Raw genomic sequence first — 24,499 nt, 5'->3', positions numbered from 1 at the left:
GCTCTGGTTTCTGTTATTCTTACATTTTACATCAGATTCCTTCTTGATTCCTTACTTCACAATATTGAGTGAAACAATTATTATGTGTATGCCCAGCCAATACTGGAGAAGTATCAATAATACTTCACAAAGAAAAATATATTTGGCATCTGTAATGTGATAGCATATTATGTTTATAGCTTGTATTTTATTTAGTTCCTTAATTAATTTACACCTACCTCATTGTACATCTTCTCATTTTATTAAATATGCACATATACATATATGATATTACTTCGCTATTTACATGTTTCACAAGCTTTTCCTGAGTAAAAGGTCATATTTTATTCATTTTTGGTATCCCAAATATATTATATTCAATGTGTCCCTAAAATATATATATTTTCCTATGAAATATTTAATACCTAGATTCTTAGAGCCTAGACTTACAGTACTCATAAGCCGATTTAGAATTCTTAAAATATTACACAGAAATCTACAATTTGTTTTATGACCTCTAACTTGTCTCAGATACATGAGTCTATCCAACCTACTCTGGATAGTCCACATTGAAAGATACTAAGACAATTTCCATAGGTGCATAGAGAAACAAATCTTTCAAATTTCTCTTTTACCCTTTAACCACAGTTTTATTGGTCAGAGCCTTTAAAAAATCAGTGTAAGTTCATACGTTTATGTGTGGCTGTTTCTGGTTTCTATTCAACATGGCTTTGGTGTTCTGAACCAGAAGCTCCCTCCTGTAGTGGGAATTGGCATGAACTTACTGGCCTCTCTTTCTCCTCCATCAGCCACTGAGTTAAAGAGAAAGCCCAAAGCATCTTTATTACTTCCAGTCCTCCTTTCCTGCTTTTAGCAGGGAGGATAAGATCTAAGATTCATGTTTAGAGGTTAAGGAGTGAAGGTGAAGCATAAAGTAAAAGATCAGGTGAGCAAAACCTAACTAGCTCTAACAGGGTGTTAGCAGAATTTTTGAGGAAATTTCCAGTGAAAAATAGTGTGATGCTTTTCTTCCATTTGTTATAATTTCTTTATATGCTTTTCTTAGAGACCTATAGAGGTAGCTGCCTATAATTTGGGGGATGTTCTGAGTTCTTTGATCATCGTGGCATCTTAATATTACATACTAACAGCCTGATTCCACCATTATTTCCACTGCAAACCAAATTTAAATCGACTTGTTTTTTATATATGTCATCTTGCCTTGAGATGAACACATACTTTAGGATATACTGTTAAGCTATGCTGTACTCTTGCTATCTCAAAATGAGTTAAACTATCATTCAAGATCTTTTGTATATTGTTAAGCATATTCTAAAATCATATATATATATATATATAAATAAAATCAATCAAAGACCACTTGAAAATATGTAGTTGTCAAACACCAAAATCCTATATTAAGTTGAATCCTATGAAAAGAAACACTTTTTAGCAAATTATTTATGATCATAAATATCTAAAGCTAGATTAACAAAACAATGCACAGCCCAGTTTAAAAAAAATGAGTATTTGTGCTTCACTTAGAGATCATACACTATGGAAAGTTAACCAACTTTTTTGGTATTATACAAAGTGACATACTGTGACTCCTACTGCAGGAAGTGAGTTTTTAGCATAAAAAAATATTACATTTCAGTTTTTCTAAAAGGAAGTATTGCCTTACAAAAAGTCAACAGAAGCGAGAAACTAATTTTTCAAGCTGAAGTAAATTCATACATGCTTTGTATTTTGCATTTGGTTATATTTTAAAAGATTTCAAGTCTCCATTGTTCAGAACAGGCTTCATGACCACCTTTCAAGACCCATTTATATCTTGGATTCAGCTAATTTACTCCATCATTGTTCACCTTTTTCTTTGGCGACATCACCTGACATGTTTTAACTTCAAACATCGAGAATATGAAAATGCTGTACTTTATTCATATGATATGAATTTTGATACCTAGTCTATGTAATATTTCCTGGAAGCCAATGTTCTAATAAACATTTCCTGAAAATCAGCATAGCATTTAAAAAGGTGTATCAATTCTTAAATATAAATCCTGAGAAACATCTATCCATGTGACTTAATTAATTTTTAAGAAATATTCTTAAAAAGAAGTGAGGTATGGAGGTAAATATTATTTGAATTATTGCTATATATTTCAAAGATTTCTTGTTTTATGGATTAAAATGTAAATTTTGCTTGAGGGGCTTAAAATTAGGAATTCAAAAATATTTAATGAGCTACTCCAACTGAGTCTGTGCTGATCTCACAGTTACAATGGAAAGAAATGGGAAATCTAAGAGAACATCTGGATACAAGAGATGACAGGAGTTAGTGACAGATGAAAAACTAGAGAAAACCTAAAGTAAGTTTCAATCTTGTCAGGACAAAAAGAAATACAATAGCTAGGCAAAGAAGTCAGTAGATTAAAGGTAGGTGGATATATTAAATTTCTATGACAGTGGGGCACCTGGGTGGCTCAGTGGGTTAAAGCCTCTGCCTTGGGCTCAGGTCATGATCCCAGGGTCCTGGTATCGAGCCCCACATTGGGCTCCCTACTCATCAGGGAGCCTGCTTCCCCCCCATCTCTACCTGCCTCTGCCTACTTGTGATCTCTCTCTCTGTCAAATAAATAAATAAAATCTTAAAAAAAAAAAAAAAAAGAGCTGGATGCTTAAATTTCTATGAGAGTGGACAATCAAAGATTTTCTAAAGAAAAATGGAAATATAAGTGAAGGAATGAAATTAAGACTTTGGCTGCAATTCCTTGAATGATGTAAAAAAAATGAACATGTGTTTTGAAGGGTAAATATAACAAGAAAGGGAATGGCATATAAAGACATACACGAAGAGAGATGTGTTGAGGGGGTATATGGAGGGGGTGAGAGAGAGCAAGAGAACTCGGAGTTAGAGAAGGTAATAGAGAAAATAAATTCTTGAGTGGATAACATTGAAAAAATATGTCAAAGAGAAGGCAAATGGTGTGAAATCTAGAAAAAATATGAATTTGGCTATGGATAAATTTTAACAATTCTGGAAGGAACAGAACTTCTCTAAGAAGTTGAGAAGTAAACATGCAGAGAGAAATAAGATACTGATTTTTTTTTCTTTTTTGTTTGTTTGTTTCAAATGAGAGAAATCTGATCTTATTTGAAAGAGAAAGGCTTCATCAAAAGGAATGAATTAAGGATGACAGCAGAGTTATTGCATGAGATACCTGAGAAAATTAAAATAGAGAAGATTTAAATAAGAAAGAAAACTTTCTCTGAGGTTATACTCACTTATTTTAAAACATTCACAGCATACATCCTACTTTCTCATACCACATCATCACTATCACAACTGACCACTGAGTTTATTTAATTGTTTTACTACTCACTGAAAACTTTGCCATCTTCTCCCTCCACTGCTGACATTCTTAGGGACTTCATGACTCATGTTGATGACCTTGTGAATATCTCAGCTCACGTTCACCTCATCTGTTCCAGGGACCTATATCCCTCCTTTACCCCTACGTTACATAAGCAAGGCCACACACTCATCTTAATTACCACATGGGACTGCTCTATTTCCAGTTTTACCAATTCTGAAATCATTGCTTAATTTATAGTTGTCTTAGTCATTTGTGTCCTTACTTCTTACTCTCTGACTTTAATATACTGTTTTAGGTTTCCATGATTCTGTGACTAACTTCTAGACCTCAGCTCCTGACTGTCAACTCATGGTTATTCCATTACAATCCAGCTTTGAATCTGTCACCACCTGTTCCCTTTCTCTCTTTCGTGTGTGTGTGTGTGTGTGTGTGTGATTTTTGTTTTGCTTTGTTTTGTGTTTTGCTACTGCTAAGGTGCTATTTCTATTCTAGGTCATAGAAACATACTAATTAGATCCTAGAAATCTATCCCAGTTGGATTCATGTTACTTTAAGTTCTTTTATTCATATTCTAGTCACCACAATAGTTTTAGCAAAACTTACTTATCCATTTAAAGCTGCTACCCTTACTCTTATGGCTATCACCTACAAGCCTGAGTTTCTTCAATTTCACTAATTTTAATTGCTAAAATATATTTTATTGTTCCATCCTATCTCTTCACTCCATCTCCAAAACTAGAGGGAGGAAGAGAAATTTCCCTAATTCAACGCTTCCACTTAAATTTACCTCATTTAATCCTTTCAATAATCAAAAAGGACATAGGCATTTGAGATCAAGATATTTCAGATGACCTCAAAGGTAGAAGACATCCAAGTTGGGGTTCCAAACTCTGCTGGTGCTCCACCTAGACACCCTCAGATCTTATTTCCTGTTTCTATATTCACCAGCCCCAGCTTCTGTGTCCTTTGTCTCTAAGAGTTCCCACAGGCACTTTTCTTGAGAGAACAGGAACTAGCAACTCTTCTTTCACAAGCAATTCTGAGAGCATGAAATCTTGGGGGTATAGGTCTCCCAAGGGTTGTCCTCATTCAATGAATGGCTGGGTGGGAGTTTGAAAGCCAAATTCCCTTGCTCTCAAGTGAGGTTTATACTCCAGAGCTCCCCAAGTAATCAGTGGAGACCTGGACCTTGCTCACAGCTGACCTTTTGTTTGGTCTCTTCCCCTTTCCTATCCTGATTCTTTCCCATTTCCTGAACTGAATTCTCATTCCAGGATCTGTTTCTAGGATACCTGATGTAAGACACAAATTCTGTCCATTTTGCTTTCTGGTCCGCTATTCTCCCTGCCCCACTCTATTGCTTCTTCGTTGTCCATGTTCTTCCTACACTGCCTGAAATTTGCCTTTCCACCAGTTTCTTCCCCTCTGTCTATGAACATGTGGAGTACCCCCTGACTCCTACACAGAGGAAAACTTTCTCCATACCTTACTATCTTCTCAACATTTCTATTGTTCCCTCTTTCCCTTCATTGCTCAAATTTCTGTCACTGTAGATGAAATATGCTAGTTCTACATTCTAATTATGTTTAATTTATTCATTCTTTATATTTGGCTTCTGTCTTTACCACTTTCCTGAAATTGATAAACATTAACAATATCATACTGATCATCAACTGCATGTTCCGTTCTTCGCTTTAATCTCTCCTCAGCTCTTTACTGCTGGCATCCTCTTCTCCCTGGAACTGTCTCCCCCTGACTTCTATGACAGAGTAATCTTCTGAGGGCTTGAAATGTCCACTTTTCTTTCCCTTTGGCCTTACTGTTGATTTTCTTTTTCCTCTCTCTTAATCATTTCATCCCCTAAATATAAACATTCTTCATTTTTGTCCTTAGACTTCTTTTTTTCTGTACTCTTTTTTGGTGATCTCATTCACCACCATAGTTTATTGCAGAGTCTGAACCATTGGCATAAACCAAAGTGACTTTATATTTATCCAACTCTTGATTCCATATACTCTACTGAATATCTTTTTTCCAGAAGAATCCAGGACTTCCACTCCGACAATTTCAGTTAAAAGAAAAAAAATAATGTTAAGATTATTGTTTTCAGTCATAAAAGACTGGCTCTTTCTGAATCCAAACTGATTATTTCATAAGTATTTTAAAATGTTTCCCTCTCTGCAGCTTTGATCAAACTCCTGCTGGCCAAGGACTTACAGTGAGAAAGTGACCTTTTCTTCTCTTCTCCTTTTTTTTTCTTTTCTTTCCCCTTCCCTTCCCTTTCCTTCCTTTCTTTTCTTTTCTTTTCACTTATTGAACTTTTCTATTTATTTTAGTCTCCCCTTTACATATTTGCCTGTAGCTCTCTCCATTACTTGGCTTGAGGGTAAAGAAAGAACCCCCTCCCCCATAAGACTCTGTCTAGGCTAGTAACTATTTCTAAGAATTTCCTAATTTAAACAATGTTACAATTTCAATAAACTCTCATTACACTTCTAACCACTGCTTATGTGGAGGCTTTGGGGCCAGACAGAAGGTTTAAGAGAGTCTAGGACCATTTAATATCCACTTAGGAAAGTAGAGAAGGTGTTTGTGGTAACTTCTTTAATATGTCGAGAATGCTATTGTCTATTTTATGGCTCCAAGTTATCCCAGCTATCTGTAGGCTCTTCTCTATGTGGCTATACTCTTGCCAATGGCCTTTGCTTTGCCACTACCAATGCTTTGATTATTCTATTTCTTCTTCATATGATATATTTCCTCCCCATCTCAGAGACCTCTCTCCTTCAAGTCTTCTCTATAAAACCTTGACTAAGCATCACCATTGTTGCTACTACCCTCACTGTGATTACCTATTCTGATTGTACACAATCTCTTTTTTCTTAAAACTAAGTGTAACTTTACAAAGATCTTACAGAAATTAGGTTAACATGAGATTTAGAATGAGATTTAGGCTTGAGTCATACTGATCTAAGCTTTTTAAACCTGAAAATGAATCTCATGTTACAATATGAGACTATTATTTTAACTGAAACTGTTAAAACAGAAAACTCATTGTGAACAGAAGCACATCTGATTTTTATACTATCATACTTTACAGTGCCTACCAGTGTCTTTCACACTATAAGTAGTCCTATTTAGTCAAGATGTACTGAACTGAAACCTGAAGAAGAGATGGAGATGCCTGACATGACCTTGCACCCAGCGTGCTGCACTCATAAGTGTTTTTTTTTAATAAACTGGTAGAAATCAGAGTATATGAGGGTCCTTTTGCCTGATGTTCTCAATCATCCTAGAGAGAAGTAGGTATGTTTTTCTACTAAGATGGCTGTGGAGTTATAAAAATATACTTAAAGAGAAGAAGATCTGGAACAACAACTGGAGTTCCTACACTATGTTTCAACAATAAATAAATAAATAAACAAATAAATAAATAAGAAAACTACAGATTGACAAGCAGCAGCAGCAAGAGGCCTGCTAAATTGAACTACATGAATCTATAATAGGCCAGGCACAAGACACTCTCGATCATACAAATGAAGTGTTGGGCTTATTATAAATACAGGGGGAAGAAATTCTTTATTAGAAACAAACTCATTTCCTATGTATCTCTGGGATTTCATAACATTCAAATTATATTTGTTCCTACCATTAGAATAATTACCCACAATAGAGCAATCGATCAAATTTTCTCTACTGAGGCTATAATGATTTATTGCTTGATTATAAATTATAATTTAGAAAGATATTTTTAAAGTACCATCACATTGCCAAAAGTATATTTTTATTTTTAAGTTTATGAGTGTGATATGGACATATTCAATTGAGTCATGTGTTATAGTCTTGGAATTAAACAGAAGCATATCCTTCCCTCACAGTCTTAAGATGTAATGGCATACACTTGGTTGTAGGCAAGGGCCTCTATAGGGGAACGGGAAATCAGACTCAAGTCAAAATTATTTTACAAGCTTCTTCTCCTAATTTTTTTCCAGCATTTTCTCATTATGGCTTATCTCTTTTTTCACTTATACTTCTGATTTTTAAATTTTCATTACAGTTTTATCCTAAAACTGTTAAAACTGTTTCCTTGTATTTTGATATTTTTGGTTATTAATTTTTGTAATGTTTTCCAATATATATGTATATGTGTGATACGTTACACACACATGCATAGGCGTACATTGTAGCATGACTTTTGAGTTTAGAAAAACTACTCTCCCACATATCAATTTGAAAGCAGAGTAATATGTAAAATAGCTGAATCAGTTTCCTTATCTGTTAAATAGAGGAAATAATACTACTTTGGTTTTGTTGTGAGCCTTTAAATATACTGAAAAGGTAACAGAATTCCTGCTATATTAGATATAGGGTATATGAGAGAGACATCAAAGATCATACCAAGTGTTTTGACCTAAGCAACTGAAGTAACAGGACAGGCATCAACTAATGGAGGACTCATAATTATAGAGAAAGAGTCTATCTATTGCTTCTAGCAAACCCCTCCAAATTTAAAGGCTTAAAACAACAGTAACTTACTTACTTCTGCATTTGCAATTTGATAAGAGCTCAGTAGGAACCATTCATTCCTTCTTCACATCGACTGTGGTGCCACCAAGGTGGTGGTGACATAGAAGCTAGGGACTGGAATCATTTAGATCCACTCACTCAACATATCTAGCAATTGGTACTGGCTCTTAGCTCAGACCTTAGCTAGGGTTGTTAGCCGGAACACCTACACTGGCCCCTTCATGGTGTACCTTGGCTTCCTCATAGCAGAGTGGGCTGTTTCTAAGAATGTCCCAAGATAACCATGTAAAAGTTTTCTTTTTTCTTATGATACAGCCTCAGATTTTACATAGTATCACTTCCATAATAGTCAGAGATCCACCCAAATTCAAGCATATGGAAAAGATGCTCCACTTCTCTGTTTGGAAGTGTCAATATCACATTTTAAGGAGAGCATGTGAAATGGCAGATACTATTGTAATCATCTTGGAAAATAAAGTCTGCCACAGATCTGTTTGAAGAAGTAGTCCATAACATAAAAAAATAGAGTTTAGAGTGAGGTGGGTCTTGCTTTCAACATTTTACAGTCTTTATACATTTAGGTGGGATGAGACTACCAAAGAGAGAATGACACCAAGGACTGAGCCCTGGGGAACTCCAAAATTAAGGTGTCGAAGAGAAAATGAACTAAGAAAGGAATGTTGGAATGACTACTGAAATGGAAAAATCAAGAGAATTGGTTTCCTTCTTCCTCATAATGTCTCTTTGAAATTCATTGAAATTCACTTCCTCAAGATCTGTCCTAGTAATAGAAACTGAGTTTGCTGAGAAACTGAGTTTGTTGTACATATTGTTAGGTATGGGACCTCATGCAAGCCAATGTGATGAGACATAACTTGCTAAGTATGTCAAAATAATATTTTCCCTCTGTCTATTGACTGATCTAAGGATGGGCATGTAATCTATTTCTGATTAAGGGATAACAAAGGAATTGACATAAGGATGTTTTTCTTCCCAAATATGATCCGGCAATGAAAAGCTGTTTTTATCCTCTTCCTTTGCTTTTTAAGTGTAAGCAAACTCCTTGATGATATATCAAGCATGTTGCAACAGTGAGACCAAGACATGAAGTCTAAGACAGAATATAATGTAGTAAAGATAAGAGTTGGAAAAAAAATAGAAAAACTCCAAAAATTTACACTCAAAATTTTTGCATCCAAGAGCATTCTTAACCAATGCAAGTTTTTTAATTTTTACAACATAATCTTAGCCAGAAGTGTGACAAATTGCAGGTGTTATTTTGCTTTCCTATATTAATCTTCTTTGTTCCCTTTTTCACTGTACTAATACAATGACTTAATTTTATAACATTTGTCAAGAAACTGAAGCAAATGAAGATATTGGAAAAACAACATACAACCTATAACAAATAAGAAAGTTTGTAGACTTTCACAAGATCCAATTTGATGTTTTACATAGATTGACTTCATTCTAAATCAGCATCATGTTATCTAATGCACCATGGTTCACTTGCCCATCCCTCCAAAAAGAAGAGGAGTTCTATTAATGTAAAAACATCCACCCTTTAATTAGCAATAATCGTGCCTCGGATAAACGTCATTGGCTATGATACTGCCACTGCGCAAAGCAAACATCCACCCTTTAAAAACCAACAAAAAACTCTGAAGTCAAATCATACTAGCAATGAAAGAAACACAGTGGTGGCAAGTTCTATAAAGTTTTATAATAGGATGACTTCGATATCACTGCTTAAAAGAAAAACAGTTATCAGTCTGCATCTTATTTTTTACCAGCCACTGTACTAAATACTGGGGATAGAGAAATAAACCAAATGTGCATGACTATTCTCCTCATAGCACAGTGAAGAATAGAGACATCACCCAGTCCAGAGAAAAAAAAAACAGAGCTACTAAGCAAATAAATATAAGTAAATAAGCAAATATTAGTGAACGGGATTTAGGAAAAAATGAAAGTAATCAAAGTACTAGGTACTTTGGTGTCACAGAATAGAACAATCTAATCTGTTTACAAAGCCAGGGAAGGATAAACAAAATTTAGCAAAGTAAAAATAGGAAGGAAAACACTGCCGATAAAGGAAAGAGGTTGTTCAAAGGGTAGGAATAGAAAAGAACAGGAAGTATCTGAAAATATTTTTAAAACTACGTAGTCCAACAGAGACTGACTGAGATATCACAAAGTAGCAGTAGCAGGAGTATGAGCCTGAGTCTTTGCATAAGGTCTGATTCAGAAGGATCAGAACAGAAGTGTCTGGCGGCTCAGTTGGTTGAGCATCTGACTCTTGACTACAGCTCAGTTTGTGATCTCAAGGTACTGATCTCAAGGCCATGAGATTGTGCCCTGCATCCATCCCTAACCCTTGCACCAGAACCTCACATGGCTCTCCTCACTCAGCACAGAGTCTGCTTGTCCCTCTCCCTCTGTTCCTGGCCCACCTGCTCATGCTCTCTCTAAAATAAATAAATAAATAAATAACAAGTAAATAAATAAGATACTAAAAAAAAACTAAAGAAGGATCACAACAGAAATTTGGGCTTTACACAAAAGTTAATGAGGATCCCTCAAAAGGATTTAAGCAAGGTTTATATTAAAGGAAAAAAATTCACTGTAACTTTTAATGATGTTAGGAGATGAACTGGGAAATTATTGCAGTGTTGTATGTGTAAGATAAGAACAGATTTAATTAAAGTGGGAGTTGCAAAGATGGAGAGTAGTAGATTGATAATATTTAGAAAAGAAATATTAATAGATATTGATGGCAGATTAAATTCATTTTAATTTTAGATATGCAAAGTTTGACCATCTATGAAACATCTAAATGGAAAAATGGAGATGTCAAAAAGGCAGGTAGACATATTTATCTGGAACTCAAGGGAAAAAAATACAAAGCTTGGGATGAATATGTTGTCTTAGCAATTGTAGACTTAGAAAATTGAGGCTTTAGAAATATTGAAGAATGAGGTTGGATATTAATCACTTATCAAGTAAGTGAATACCCATTTTGTAAACAGTTGTAGGGTAGAACTTTAAATTGAGAATCCAGAAACATGTTGGTATACTTACTTGGATTTACACATACATTAAAGAACTGCGTAATAAATATGACCTCTTCAAATACATTCTAAAATATACATCACAGAGTGAAAATAAACTTTTCTTTTTTTGCTCAGGTAAAATACTGAGTTTCATTTCAAATACTATGAGTAAAAATAAATATTAATATGAACATCTGGATTTTTTAAATGAAACTTAAGAAAACTCACTTAAAACTCAAGATATATGTAAAGCTTAAAATTACCCTTTCTCTGGGTGCACAGCTATAGATCTTGGTTGATCCAGGCCTTGGGAAATAATTACATATCGGAAAGAGCCATTGAGTCTTGCAACTTCAATTAAGTTGAAACCATGATCTGTCCAATATATGTTACCTAGGAGAAACACAGGTGTGTTTATAATATGGTTGTAAGAAAGAAAAGTATTTATTATTTATGGCTAAAATTAACTTTCTAAGCATTTGCATAACTATCAAGAAATCATATATTCCTATTTTTTTAAGCAGAAAGTTGTAAATAAACTAATATGCAAATACTTCCCAATCTCATGCATCTGTGGTTTAAACTATATAATGATACATTTATATGCTAAAAATAAGTTGAAACTTCTCTCACCTAAAGAAGGGATCTATTTTAACTTTCTACTGACTCCAGGCAAAAGAGAACTTCTAACACGTTTGTTTACCTGCCTCACAGTTCCCAGGAGATTTGGGCAAAGTTAACACTACATAATCTACTTCTGCATAAAAACACTTGTCTAAAGACTCAAAAGCATTAGAAAGAATGAAGCCAAGAGCAAAAAGACTATTTATCCCCGTGGCTAGAAGTACAAAAAAAAAATTATTGTGAGTTGGAAATAGAATTTTTATGAAGGAGATTGAGATCCTAACAGAATAGGTAGGAAATGAGAATAGAAAAAGCCATGGATTATACCAGCAATCCAGTCAATAGCTATCCCCTCCACTCTTCCCAAGCCATTGGTAATGATATCTTCTTTCCAAGTCTGATCTCTTTTAGCTCGACTAATTTTATTGAAGCCCATGTCTGTCCAGTAGATGGTATCATTTTCTATGGATAAGACAGAAAGAAAAAAAAAGCAAAAAACATACACATACACTATAAAAGATATCAATGTATGTATAAGGATCACATTGCTTTAGTATTTTGGGGGTTATCATCCTGGGTATACTAGGGTATAGATATTCTTCAGGACAATTTACTAACACAAATAGCAAGAAAGATATTAAAGCAACATGAAAGAGCCTAATCAAATGTTTTTTTAAAAGTACTTTTGAAATATATGTGGAAATGACCTATCACATCCTTGATTGTTTTTTCTTCATTTTTCTACTCATTTAACTCAAAAAATACTTATCTCACATTATTTTGCAACCCTGATGTCAAACCATGCTATTTTAGACCACAGTTTTCCCCTTCACACCTATACCTGTGTCTGAGTTCTCTAAATATAAAAAGAATACTACTGGAGGTAATCAACAAAGTCTTAAAGTAGAGAGAGAACAGAAAGAAACATAAGGGCATTTCAACTATATCAAGAGTGTTTTAAGCACAAGGTCATTCAAAATGTATAAAGTCTTAAAAATGCCCTAGCATTCAATTATTCCTTCTGAGGTCCTAGTTTCCCAAATGTCAAGTACAAACCCCTTACATTATTTTTCAAACTCTGATTGTACAAATGGGCTTAAGAATACTTGAAAAATGGCTCTATGCTATTGCAGAGTCTTTAAATAACAGTGCTTTTTGAATATTTGAATGAAAAGTGTGTCTAAAGATTCTAAATGAAATATATTATATATGCATGCATATGCATAAAGTGTAGGGATTATAGACCAATGATTTTAAATATAGCCACCAGAAAGACACTGGGGACAAATCATTAAATAATAAATTTGCCACCAACTAAGTAAGTTTTTGTGTTGTGACCTACGTGGCCATTTGAAGAACAAATCCTTTAAGACCAATATAATTTCCCTCTGGCACAGTGACAGACTATGGAAATAAAGAAAAAGCAATTAGTATAATAAAGCCATTTATCAGTAAGCTTTGAGATTCCATTTCAAGTATAATATAGTCTAAATTTTTTTGCCTAATTGGAAAAAGATTCCAAATCCCCTTGTTCTCAAGAATGGTAAGTCAAATATATAATTGTTTGAAGCAGAGAAGATACCTTTTTCAAATATTCATCTGGAAAGCAAGAACTTGTTTGGTTTTTCCAATTTTGTTAAAGTATTAGTTAACATTTGAAAGAGTGAATCAGTGAACGATAAACATTATTTTTGCATCAATACTAAGCATTATGTCAAATTTAAATTCTCTTCCTCAAATGTTAGACCTATATGTCTAACTGCTTTTTTTGTATCTCCACTTTTATGTAGAGAAGACAATCTTGGTATACAAAAGACAAATTCTGGATTTCTACATGAAACATTCTTCTCTTGTAGTCTTCTACATTGCAACTCCATAAGCCATGACAGTATGATGGATGATATCTCCATCCTCTGTTTCTTGGGCTAAAAACCTCATATTATCCTTGAATACTTTTTCTCAAACTTCACATCTAATCCATCACCCATATACTGTAGTGTTCAATCTATTACAAAGTATTTTTGGTTCTTTAAATTCTTTCCAATCATATCCATCATCTAACTACTTTTCACACTCTCTACTACTTACAGTGCAATCCAAACTACTATTAACTCTTGCCTGAAGCACAGCTGGCTCTTGAACAACCCAAATTTGAACTGTGTAGGCGCATCATCATGTTTTTTTTTTCTTTTTTTTTTTAAGATTTTATTTATTTATTTGACACAGAATGAGATCACAAGTAGACGGAGAGGCAGGCAGAGAGAGGGGGAAGCAGACTCCCTGCTGAGCAGAGAGCCCAATGTGGGGCTCAATCCCAGGACCATGAGATCATGACCTGAGCGGAAGGCAGAGGCTTAACACACTGGGCCACCCAGGTGCCCCCACGCTTTTTTGTTTTGTTTTGTTTTCAATAAATATACTGAACAATATTTATATAGCCACAGACAGACATTTTATCCTGTAGACAAACGATGTAAATTTACAGCATCAATAAACTCAATAAAGTACTTTAAATGTATTTCTCTAATGATTTTGTTAGTAACATTTTCTTTATCTAGCTTTCTTTATTCTAAGTATATAGTATATAATACATAGAACATACAAAATATGTGTTAAGCAACTGTTTATGTTATTGGTAAGGCTTCTAGTCAACAGTAGGTTCTTAGAGGTTAAGTTTTGGGGGAGTCAAAAGTTATATGCAGATTTTCAACTGCATAGGGGTCAGTTCCTTTAATCCCCACATTGTCCAAGGTCAACTATATTGAAAATAGCTTTGTAACTTTTTGCCCAGCTTCATTTCTGCCTCAGTACTCACCTTTCTTCCCTAGTCCTTTCTTTACTTAGGGGCCATTGTTACCCTTTTAAAAAGTAAACGAGATCATTTCTCTCCTCTCCACTCAAACTCTCTAATCATTTGTCATTTCATCCAAGGCACAATTAAAGTTTCTTCCCATTACCTTCATAATCTACCCATATCCTTCAACCTTCTCTCACTTGACATCCTTCCATTTTCGCCCTCACTCATTATCTCTGGTTAACAGACTTTCTCCTCCTAACAGAAACCAAATACTATCAGTCTAAGTTCTTTACATTACTCCTTCTGTTTAGGAGCTCTTTCCTCAGATATCTGCATACCTCTGTCTTAGCTCAAATATCCCTTCCTTCTTACTGAAACTTTCTCTGACTACCTGTAAAAAATTATTTCCTTTACATGCTCTACCCACCTCATCAAACTATTTTTGTCCATAGCATTTATTACTGTCAAACCCTGTGAGGGTCGACACTTTACTTTGTTCACTGCTTTATCCCTGGCACCTAGAAAAATAATATCTGACATGCAGTAAGCTCAAAGTAAACATTTGTTGAATAATGAATGAATGTGATATGCTATACAAAGACTGGCTGAAGGAGATATGGGGAAGACACAGAGTTTATCATGGGAAACTTTATAAGCTCAATGAGAAGAAAGTATGCATTTGAAAAAAAAATGACTAACAATTCACAATACTGGAGCATGAGCAGCATATACGTAGTACAGACAAGTAATCTTGCAAAAGTTCAAAGAAAATATTCACAACAATCTTCACAAGTAATAGGAAGAAATGTCCTATTTTGTATGGGAATCTTACATTTTTTTTTTTTAAGATTTTATTTATTTACTTGACAGGCCGAGATCACAAGTAGGCAGAGAGGCAGGCAGAGAGAGAGGAGAAAGCAGGCTCCCTGCTGAGCAGGAAGCCCGACGTGGGGCTCGATCCCAGGATGCTGGGATCATGACCTGAGCTGAAAGCAGCGGCCTTAACCCACTGAGCCACCCAGGTGCCCCAGGAATCTTACTTTTGAATTACCCTCTAATAACTCTGCCAGGCTGCAAACTGCTGTTTCATATAACCAAGAAACATTCTTCTTCATAAACTACAGTTCGCATATACTTTTATTATCTTATTGAGCTGAAATCAGGGCTTTACATTTTTTTTTTTTTTTTCTTAGAAACAGATCATGAGAAGGTTGTCTGGGTGGCTCAGTTGGTTAGTGTCCAACTTTTGATTTTGACTCAGGTCATGATCTCAGGATCCTGAGATTGAGTGCCACTTTAGGCTGTACACTCAGCTTGGAGGCTGCTTGGAATTCTTTCTCCCTCTCCCTTTGCCCTCCCCCCACTCGTGCTCATTCTCTCTGAATAAATAAAAAAAATAAAAAATCAGACTCTGAGATAATTCATAGGTAGGGGTTGCAACTGACCCAACTTTTACCAATGTAGTCACATGTGCTGTAGATAGTTCATGAATATTCATTTTGTGGGTAATAGATTAATTTGTAACACTGAAGTTATCTCTAAATGGTCAAGTCCACTAGGACAAAGCACTGAGGAACTGAAAAGTTTCCTTGTATTATTTCTATTAGATATTTTGGGAGATTAGTGAGCAAATCAATCTTGTGGTGACACAGTAAAGAGGACTTAAACAACAGAATTAAATCAGCCATTCATAACCCAATTTCTTTCTTATCAATTCTTTCACATACATATTCAGACCTACACATTTTATATTGAGTAAGTTCACAAATACATAAGAATATGTTTTCTTAAAAAATGTATTTTCTAATATCTGGGAATATCTTCAAAATAAACAAATTATGTCAAGACTGTCTTCATTAAGAATAAAATCAGACTGAATGATGATAAAATTTTACAATAAATGGTAAAGATACAAAATGGAAATACATATAAATATAGAAAGGGAAGAAAAGACTATCATAACTGTGTCCTGATACTCCAAAACATATTTTTTTAACTTTCATTATCCTTATTCAACACATTCTTATAGAATATTTAGTGTGTGTTAACATTATTATAGGCTTAGGAGTTTGGTGGCAAACATGATAGACAGTCCTTATAATCACAGAGTTCACTTCTGGAATTAAATTAAAAATAAACTGTCTTGAGACATATGGTAATTGGTAATGTATAAAATAATCATAGGATTGGAAAATAGAATTTGTAATTTAAGGTAATAACAATTATAATTAGCTCCCCACAGATATAATAAGACACATAGGATATTGGTAACTATTTTCAAGGATTACATACAGAGAGATTGGAGGCCAGCTATTGTGCATTGTAACCACAGTCTGAATTAAATGAAAAACTGCATACAGTTATAATGATATTAGTCTGTAAAATAAGGGAGAAGCTTATTGATGCTGTGAAAAGTTAAACTTTTTGAGTCAAGCTCAAGTGCTGACCATCTAACAGAACTAGATTATGCACAGTCCTGTCTGAAAATAGGAAACAAGAAATAAAAATCTCTTAAAGGCCTTTCACTCCTATTTTTATTATGTTTATACTAATATATAATAACATATATTAGTATGTAAAAATTTAATTTATTATAAAATAATCTATTATTATAAATAATTTATTATTATAGAATAGCATTTTATATTTATATAAATTATATAATTGTATCATCTATTTTTATGATCAATGAGCACTTATTATTTATTGTGAATACACTTGTCTCCATGTTAGCTTGGGTTGTTGGGTCCTTTCTAGAAAATTCAAAGTCTTGTTTCCCCACCTAAACTGAGATACTATTTCAGAAAACACCATACCAAAATAAAAATTTTTTAAAAAAAGATAAAAGATGATGTATAAGCTTACCATGCTTCCCTCTCCTAATGAAAAAGTCACCAACACACCAGGAAGATAACAGACTAGATTGCAAGGGGTCTAGGGCTAGGATCTTAACAGTGATTGTCCCACCGTTTCCCATGAGACTTTCACAAAGTTACTTTGTCTCTCTTGACCTCAGTTTCCTCACATATTTGAATATACAAATAGAAAGACAGAGATATACAGATATAAGTAAAAGAAGGTAAAACCTAGATAACTTTTAGGATTCCTTTCAACTCTTGATGTTCTAATGTTAAGATTTAATTTTTGGTTGTACTTTAAAGGAAAATAGTATCTCAAAGTTCTGTCCAATTTTAACTGCTACATAGATTCTCCTTTTTCTCTGCAATTTTTTCTTATTTTAACTAGCTTTGTTGTCTGGAGCTAAAAAGAATAAAGCATATGATTTTTCCCAGAACATGGTACTAATGGTTATGAAACCACATTTGTTTTTTTAACTGCAGACCTTCACACTTATCCTACTAAACGCTACCCTGTTACATTTGATCAGTGATCTTGTCAATTGACATTTTTCAAAAAAATCATGTTATCCAATGCTCCTTTTTGTGATACCCACAATGTGATAAGTATATCTTGATTCAACTATATCTTTATTCAAGGCAATAAGAAATATGTTGACCAGAATCAAAAATATACTTTTGGCATACCACTTTCTGCTGCAAGTGCAACTCCACCATTCTTTCATTCTGGCTGATACAACCAGGAAGAACTCCTACCACAGATCAAAAGGCAAGAAATTCTCAAGATTCTCCCCTTTCCAGGAATCAGTCTGTGCTGACCTACTCTGGTTGAGAGTGCTTACCTTACGCGGTAAGGGGCAAATGACTGGCTTCAACTAAGGAATGGTTTTAGAATGTATTATTATTAAAAAGTAGAGGGGAGCTTATTATTTTAGCTTCCTCCTCAGTTACCACGATTTTTTTTTTTTTCCTGCACCAGTGTTGATATGTCTGAGAGGTGAAAATTACAGTGAAGCCAAGAAAAATACTGGCTTTTTGGATGAGTCGTTTACAAATATTATAATATTTTTGTAAAAGATCTATATCTTAGCACTTTGATCACACATCACCAGGCTTTAGTCTTTTATTTTGTCTAGAATTCTAAAAGGTAAAGTAAATATAACAAATACAATCTCAACTTCGGTAAAAATGGTGACATCCAACCTTAATTCTGAGGACACCAGAACACCGAAAGACTATAAGAGTTCCTGGATTCTATTATAATTGTTTCTAGTAACTTGCAAATAAGAGCCAGTGCTGTGAGGATCAGGAAAACAAAATTAAAAAAGCAAAAAAAAAAAAAACCCATGAAGATGGAAAGAGTTTGTGAGCTATTAGCTATCAGATTACAAGGAACTACAAAGAATATGGGAGAGACAGAAGTAAGGGAAGAAAGGAAGGAAGGGTATTGCACTTCTTTTTTATCATTGGCATAGCCACTCCATATGCTAATATGACCTAACAGAGAATATTAGAGATATAAGAAGAGTAAGAGAAACTGAGGCATTCTGAAAATGACTTTTAAAAATGTTATAATCAGTGCTTAAGGAACAAGTTTCTTCTGTCATCTTTTATCAGTACATTGCTGATAAATTTAAACCATTTTATCAGACTATGTATAAATGTGGCTATATTTTGAATCTAGCAGCTACTGTGAGAAAGACAACTGGATGGCAAAAAAATATATTGTCATGGTTAGTGAAGCTACAAAAATTAGAAGGTACCCCACAATTTATTTTTAAAAATCTTACCATAAATTTCCTTTTCTTTTAATTAAAACAAAAACAAAAACCTCTAACATAAACAAATCTTTCCAAAGGGATCTGAGCTTGGTCATTAGATTTGGTAATGTGGACGGATTCTAGTACCTAGTCCCTAATTCCGTAATAATTTGGTAAATGACAACAACAGAAGCTCAGAATCTGGTTGACCTTTAAAATTATAGACATTTTATAGAAAACAAGAATCTTTAGTAATACGTTCTGCTAGTACCTTCTTAGAGCTTACAAAGAACTTGTTTAGAAGGTTAAGTTAGATCCACAATATGAAGAATTACTTAAGTACAGTTCCAAATCATGAGTACTAAAATTTGCAAATTTGTTTAGTTTAATTTATTTGCCAATGTTTTTTTGTTCCCATCTTGTTGGACCATTATACTGTATCCCACACATTAAAAATAAAGACTTTTAGGCTCACTCCCAAAAGCACGTGCTAACTTATTGGAAATTCTATGTAAAGTAAGACTTGGTTTCTTGATAAAATTTAGGCTTGGGTTCCAGCGAATGTTTTATCTATGACTATTTTTTCTTGGGATCAGAAAGAACAATATCCTTCACCCATCTCCTCCAACCATCAGTTTTTACTTGGACTTTAATTATTTACCATCACTTTCAGATGAGCTGGTTACCTACTCTTTTCCCCTTTGAGGTAAAATGTATAAGGCTTCTAGGAGGCTTTTATTGTCATCTATCAGCAGTGACCTTAACAGGGAGGCCCAGAAATCCAACTGTTTCTCTATTTACAAAGTCTGCCTTAAGACATGCAATTCATTAATTCCTCTAGCTTAGTTAACATAATGATTTCCAAATGGATTTCATTCTAAAACTTCGACACATATGACGGTTACCTCCAATCCAAACCCTACTTTTTGTTCTTTTGGAAATCATCTTGTAATTTTTGGGAAGAAGAGACTTTCTCACATCACTTCTACATTTTCCAGTCATAGTATATCTAAGTGCTATTTTTTGTGCTTGGTATGTGTCAGTCATTTCAACACAGATACTGGATTCAGCCCTTTCCTCTGATCCACTTCTTATAACCCCACCCACACATGAAATACAAATAATGTAACAGAATTTATGGAAGCATGGGACTGGGGGATAAATTATAACAACATAAAAAACCTCAAACTGAAAATTAGATACCTTATTCTAGAAAGTGCTCTGGTCATACCCACCAGAGGTGATTTTTCAGTGGCAGCCCTGGCCTCACACCTTATTGCACACTGCTCTCCTCTGATCTCATCTCAATTGATCATTCCCTCCCCTTTCAGATTACCCAGTCTCCAAAAACAGACCTTCTATACTATTGTCCCCAACCTCAGCAACAGGTTTGCCTTCACACAGTTCAAACTCAATACTCCTCAAATGGCTGTCCGGTAGAATTGCCTAGAGAAGTTTAAAAAAAAAAAATACTCAAGATAATGGTTCACCTTAGTGATTTTTTAAGTTGCTTAGTCTGCCATAGTGTGCTGGTTGAGAATTACCAGCTAACTCATCAAAAGCACAGATAAGAAGAAAAACACTTGTTAGTCAACAGGATCTAAGGTCTTGCGAAGGAGATTGCTATTGTAAAATGCTACCCTCACCTCATTACAATCTCTTTGCTATTAATGGCTTACTACTAAAGGCATTTTCAAAGAGAAAAGAAGGCCATATACAGAACATCTTATCTGGGATTTTCCCCCCCCCCCAGTTGGAGGAGAGCTTTAAATGGGGGGGGGGGATATATATATATGCATATATATATGCATATATATGTGTGTGTATATTAAAATATTTTATATAAAATAATTTATTATTATATATATACATATGGCTGTATTTTAAATTTGTTGATTCTGATGAGACAGGAAAATTGAAGGGACTCGATTAAAAAAGCATTTTTTGTTTGTTTATTTGTTTTTCCTTTGCTCCAGGTTCTATTCTTGCTAGGGTCTGTACCCCCACCCCACTTTGCACATGCCTTGTAATGCAAATAGCATGTATCTTCCTGGTAAGGGACAGAGAGAATGCTATCTTTAGTCTTTCAGCACAATAGATGGCAAATAAGGAGTGACCATAAATGTTCTGTGAGACCACTGGCTCCAAACACCTTGACACCAAGACCCCCGGTCTCAGGGGATAAGTGATGAAGAAGGACAGCTGGACCATGTCCTTAATCTGACAAGTTCCTGGATGCCTAATCACCAATAAAAAATCTCAGACCCCAAGCAAAGAGGAGACTCCCTTCTTTCCTACATGAGACTCCCTGACGCTCCATCTGTATCTGCTCTCTTTGTATCTTTAATAGTCTCTGCTTTCACCTCCAGCTGGCTCCAATTTGATTTCCATCTTGCATGGTCCTACAGAAACCCCTCTGTGTCCTTGGACCCGGCCTACATGCATCACTGATATGCCACTGGTCCCAGATCTGTCAGAAATCACTGCTCTTCAATCTATACCTGAATCAAGCTAAATCAAAAGGCAGCTCAGGGAGATTACTTTGCGTGGATCCTTCTCCATTCTCAATAAGCTGGCTTTTATTGAACTATGTATGATATGTCCTTTGCCACACGTACATATTCTTTGCTTTATTTTTTTTTCTTTTAAATTATATAGACCTTGTGAGCCCTGGAATTGATTGCATTTCTGACTTTGTACTGGTTATTAGAAATACAAAAATTGTATTTGCTGCCAACTTTCAGCAAAAATACACAATTTTAGAGCATACAGTTTATCTCGTTTCATATTACTTTTCCCCCTTTTTTCTTAGCATTCATTCCCTCACATCTTAATTGTTCATCTTACTGCCATTCCCACATTTTTTAGTACATGCAGTAATGTTTAGAATAAGATGAGATATATCTATACCTATATCTGTATCTATCTATCTATCTATACATATATATATAGATAGATACACACGGGGGGGAGAAGGAGAAGACTCTTGGTCAAGCAGAGTCCAATGTAGGGCTCGATCCCAAGACCCTGAGACCATGACCTGAGGCCAAAGGTAGGCACTTAACTGGCTGAGCCACAAAGGTGCCCCGGATATATATATATATATATATATATATAGATATAGATATAGATAGATATATAAACTCATCAAATCATACTTTATACATAAGTGACATCAGAGTCAGTCAGGTATACACACTATAGGGAATGGCTACACATTGTCTAAGACAATGGAAGAAAATGTTAAAATGATGATTTCTTACTTATTTTTCTCATCTTTTAGGAATTTCTATTTTAGTGTATATTTAATGCAGGAATAATATATTCTTTACAAGTAAATAATTTCCTAATAAAGTAATCAATAAAAAACACATGTATCAAAATAAAATCTCTTCTTGTTTAACCAGTAGTTATATGATAAGAAAGAAGACTTGCTACCACTAGTGTGGCTGCTACTTTCCAATCATGCCCCATTTTTGACATGCTCTGTGCCATGACACACCAGCCAAAACCACTGGAGCCTACTGAGTGCTATGGAAATTGAGAGGAAAGCAAGGTCTGTCAAGGTCATCAGAAAAGACTTCAGGAGAGCAGTGAGGCTTTCACTGCCCCTCGAAGACAGGGTAGTATTTGGATTCACATTTGGAGAAATGCACAATATGGTTTACTAAAGAATCAATTTAATAAGTGTAGTCATCTTCATAATAATAGGAGAGATGACAAGAGCATTTCAGGAAGACTGGGGAGCAAAAACTGTGATGACAGCCAATTGTGAATCCATCAGATACCCAGGTACAGATACAAATTAAGTTTTACTTCCTATTCTTTTCCAACTTTGAAACCATTTCTTTAAACATTTTACAGGTTAATAAGGACCCAAGTTCTCAGTATTTCATATTAAAAGGATTCAATAATAAAGCGCTAATGAATTACATTTGTTTCCTTCATTTTGAGAAAGGCAAATCAATACAAACGCTAATGGGCAATTTTCTTAGAGCAACAAATCACTAAAGAACTCCATCCTTGTGAGTAAATAAAATAAAATCTGCAGACTTCAAAGGTTTTAGATATCTTAATCCCCTTAAGGTACAATGTTATGAAATCTTAGATAATGTACATTCTCTTTTAAATTACTCCTTTATCAAATAAGAAATACATGCCCGTCTACCTTTTGTGTCCTGAATGGAATTTGCATTAAACATACTTATTATAAAAGCAATTCCATTTTCAGGTTTTGAACTGTTTCCTCTCAGGGTAACAAAAAGAATCTTTCACATTTTCTTAAGCATTGACTGTTTTTTCTCTTCAAAGCATTTGCACCGTGCTGTTTTTCACATGCAGTAAGTAAGTTCTCACAGCCCTTGTGTTCCTAATTTTGACTTTCAGGTAGCATATGAGATCTAAAATGTGCTGTCACAGTCTCATCAGCTTCAGAATAGAAGGGGTCCAATTGTAGCTCCAAGGAGAAATTGTTTTAATTTATTCTGCTTTATATTTTCAAAGCTAAGCTATAAAATTGAGACAGCATGTTGAATAGATATGTCTTCAGGGGACACCTACTCAGACATTTCTTCAGGAAACCATCAACCCATTTCAGAAAACAATGCCATCTGATTTCACTTTTATTTTTGAATAGGAAAAGACAAAAAAACTGGTTCCTCAAATACTTGGTTTCTATGTTATGCTTCAAATTAGTCAATCAGACAAAGATGGAGTGTATGCCTTAAAAACAGAGGTTTTCTCAGCAAATATATTTGTGTGTGTGTGTGTGTGTGTGTGTGTGTAAATATTTTTTTTCCATTATCACCTCTGGTGAAAAAATACCTTAAGTTTACTGAAGACAGGAATGCAACATAATAACTAAAAGCTTGGATACTATGTTCTGAATTAAAAATCTTAGCTGGGCTACTTAGTGACTCTATGACATGGGCAGGTTACTTAATCTTTCTGTTCAGTTTCCAAGATACAAATAGCTAATGATAGACATGCCTGGAAGAGTAAATAAATCAATCTTTGTTAGAGCACTTAATGTCTAGTACATAATATAATAAAGCATCAACTATTAAAAATTTAAAAACACAAACAATAATATAATAAAATAAAAAGTATAATAAGTAACCAATTTGGTAATTTTCTATGCTCTTGAAGTTTAAATGTGGTCTTAGTTTAACATACAATCATCTTTATAAATTTAAAACTATAGAGAAAATATTATGCTATTTTATTTGCAAAAGAAGAAAAAAACTATTATTAATTAATCACATCAAGGAAACAAGAGATAGAAAATAATAAATAATCAGACATTACTATATATTTCTACTCACCATCTATGAATTTTTTATTAAAAATTAACATTGATTTGGATGCACATTTTTATTTTTACATTTTATTTTTATTAAAAATTAACATTGATTTGGATGTGGCATCTCACATTTTCAGAAAAGCAAAGTTAACTCTACTATGAAAAGTTAGACACAGAAAATTTACCCTAAGAATTACTTGAAATTGTCAGTGTTTATTG

General features: G+C 34.3%; 1 protein-coding gene and 1 pseudogene across 1 annotated transcript in view; both read right to left on the bottom strand.

The window, feature by feature from the left end:
• LRP1B (LDL receptor related protein 1B) overlaps positions 1–24,499 on the bottom strand; it is a 1,985,448-nt gene that overhangs the window by 487,778 nt on the left and 1,473,171 nt on the right. The window contains exons 36-37 of the mRNA XM_044242553.1: positions 11,891–12,025; positions 11,203–11,332 (exon numbers count right to left, since the gene is read on the bottom strand). Coding sequence (XP_044098488.1) covers positions 11,203–11,332; positions 11,891–12,025 — 265 coding nt within the window. The remainder of the gene's footprint in view (positions 1–11,202; positions 11,333–11,890; positions 12,026–24,499) is intronic.
• Positions 9,324–9,515, bottom strand: LOC122903758 (annotated as a pseudogene).

Source organism: Neovison vison, chromosome 3 (genome assembly GCF_020171115.1).
Source record: "Neovison vison isolate M4711 chromosome 3, ASM_NN_V1, whole genome shotgun sequence".
Lineage (NCBI taxonomy): Eukaryota > Metazoa > Chordata > Mammalia > Carnivora > Mustelidae > Neogale > Neogale vison.
The sequence above is the reverse complement of the archived record's forward strand: the minus strand, read 5'-3'. Positions and strand labels throughout refer to the sequence as shown.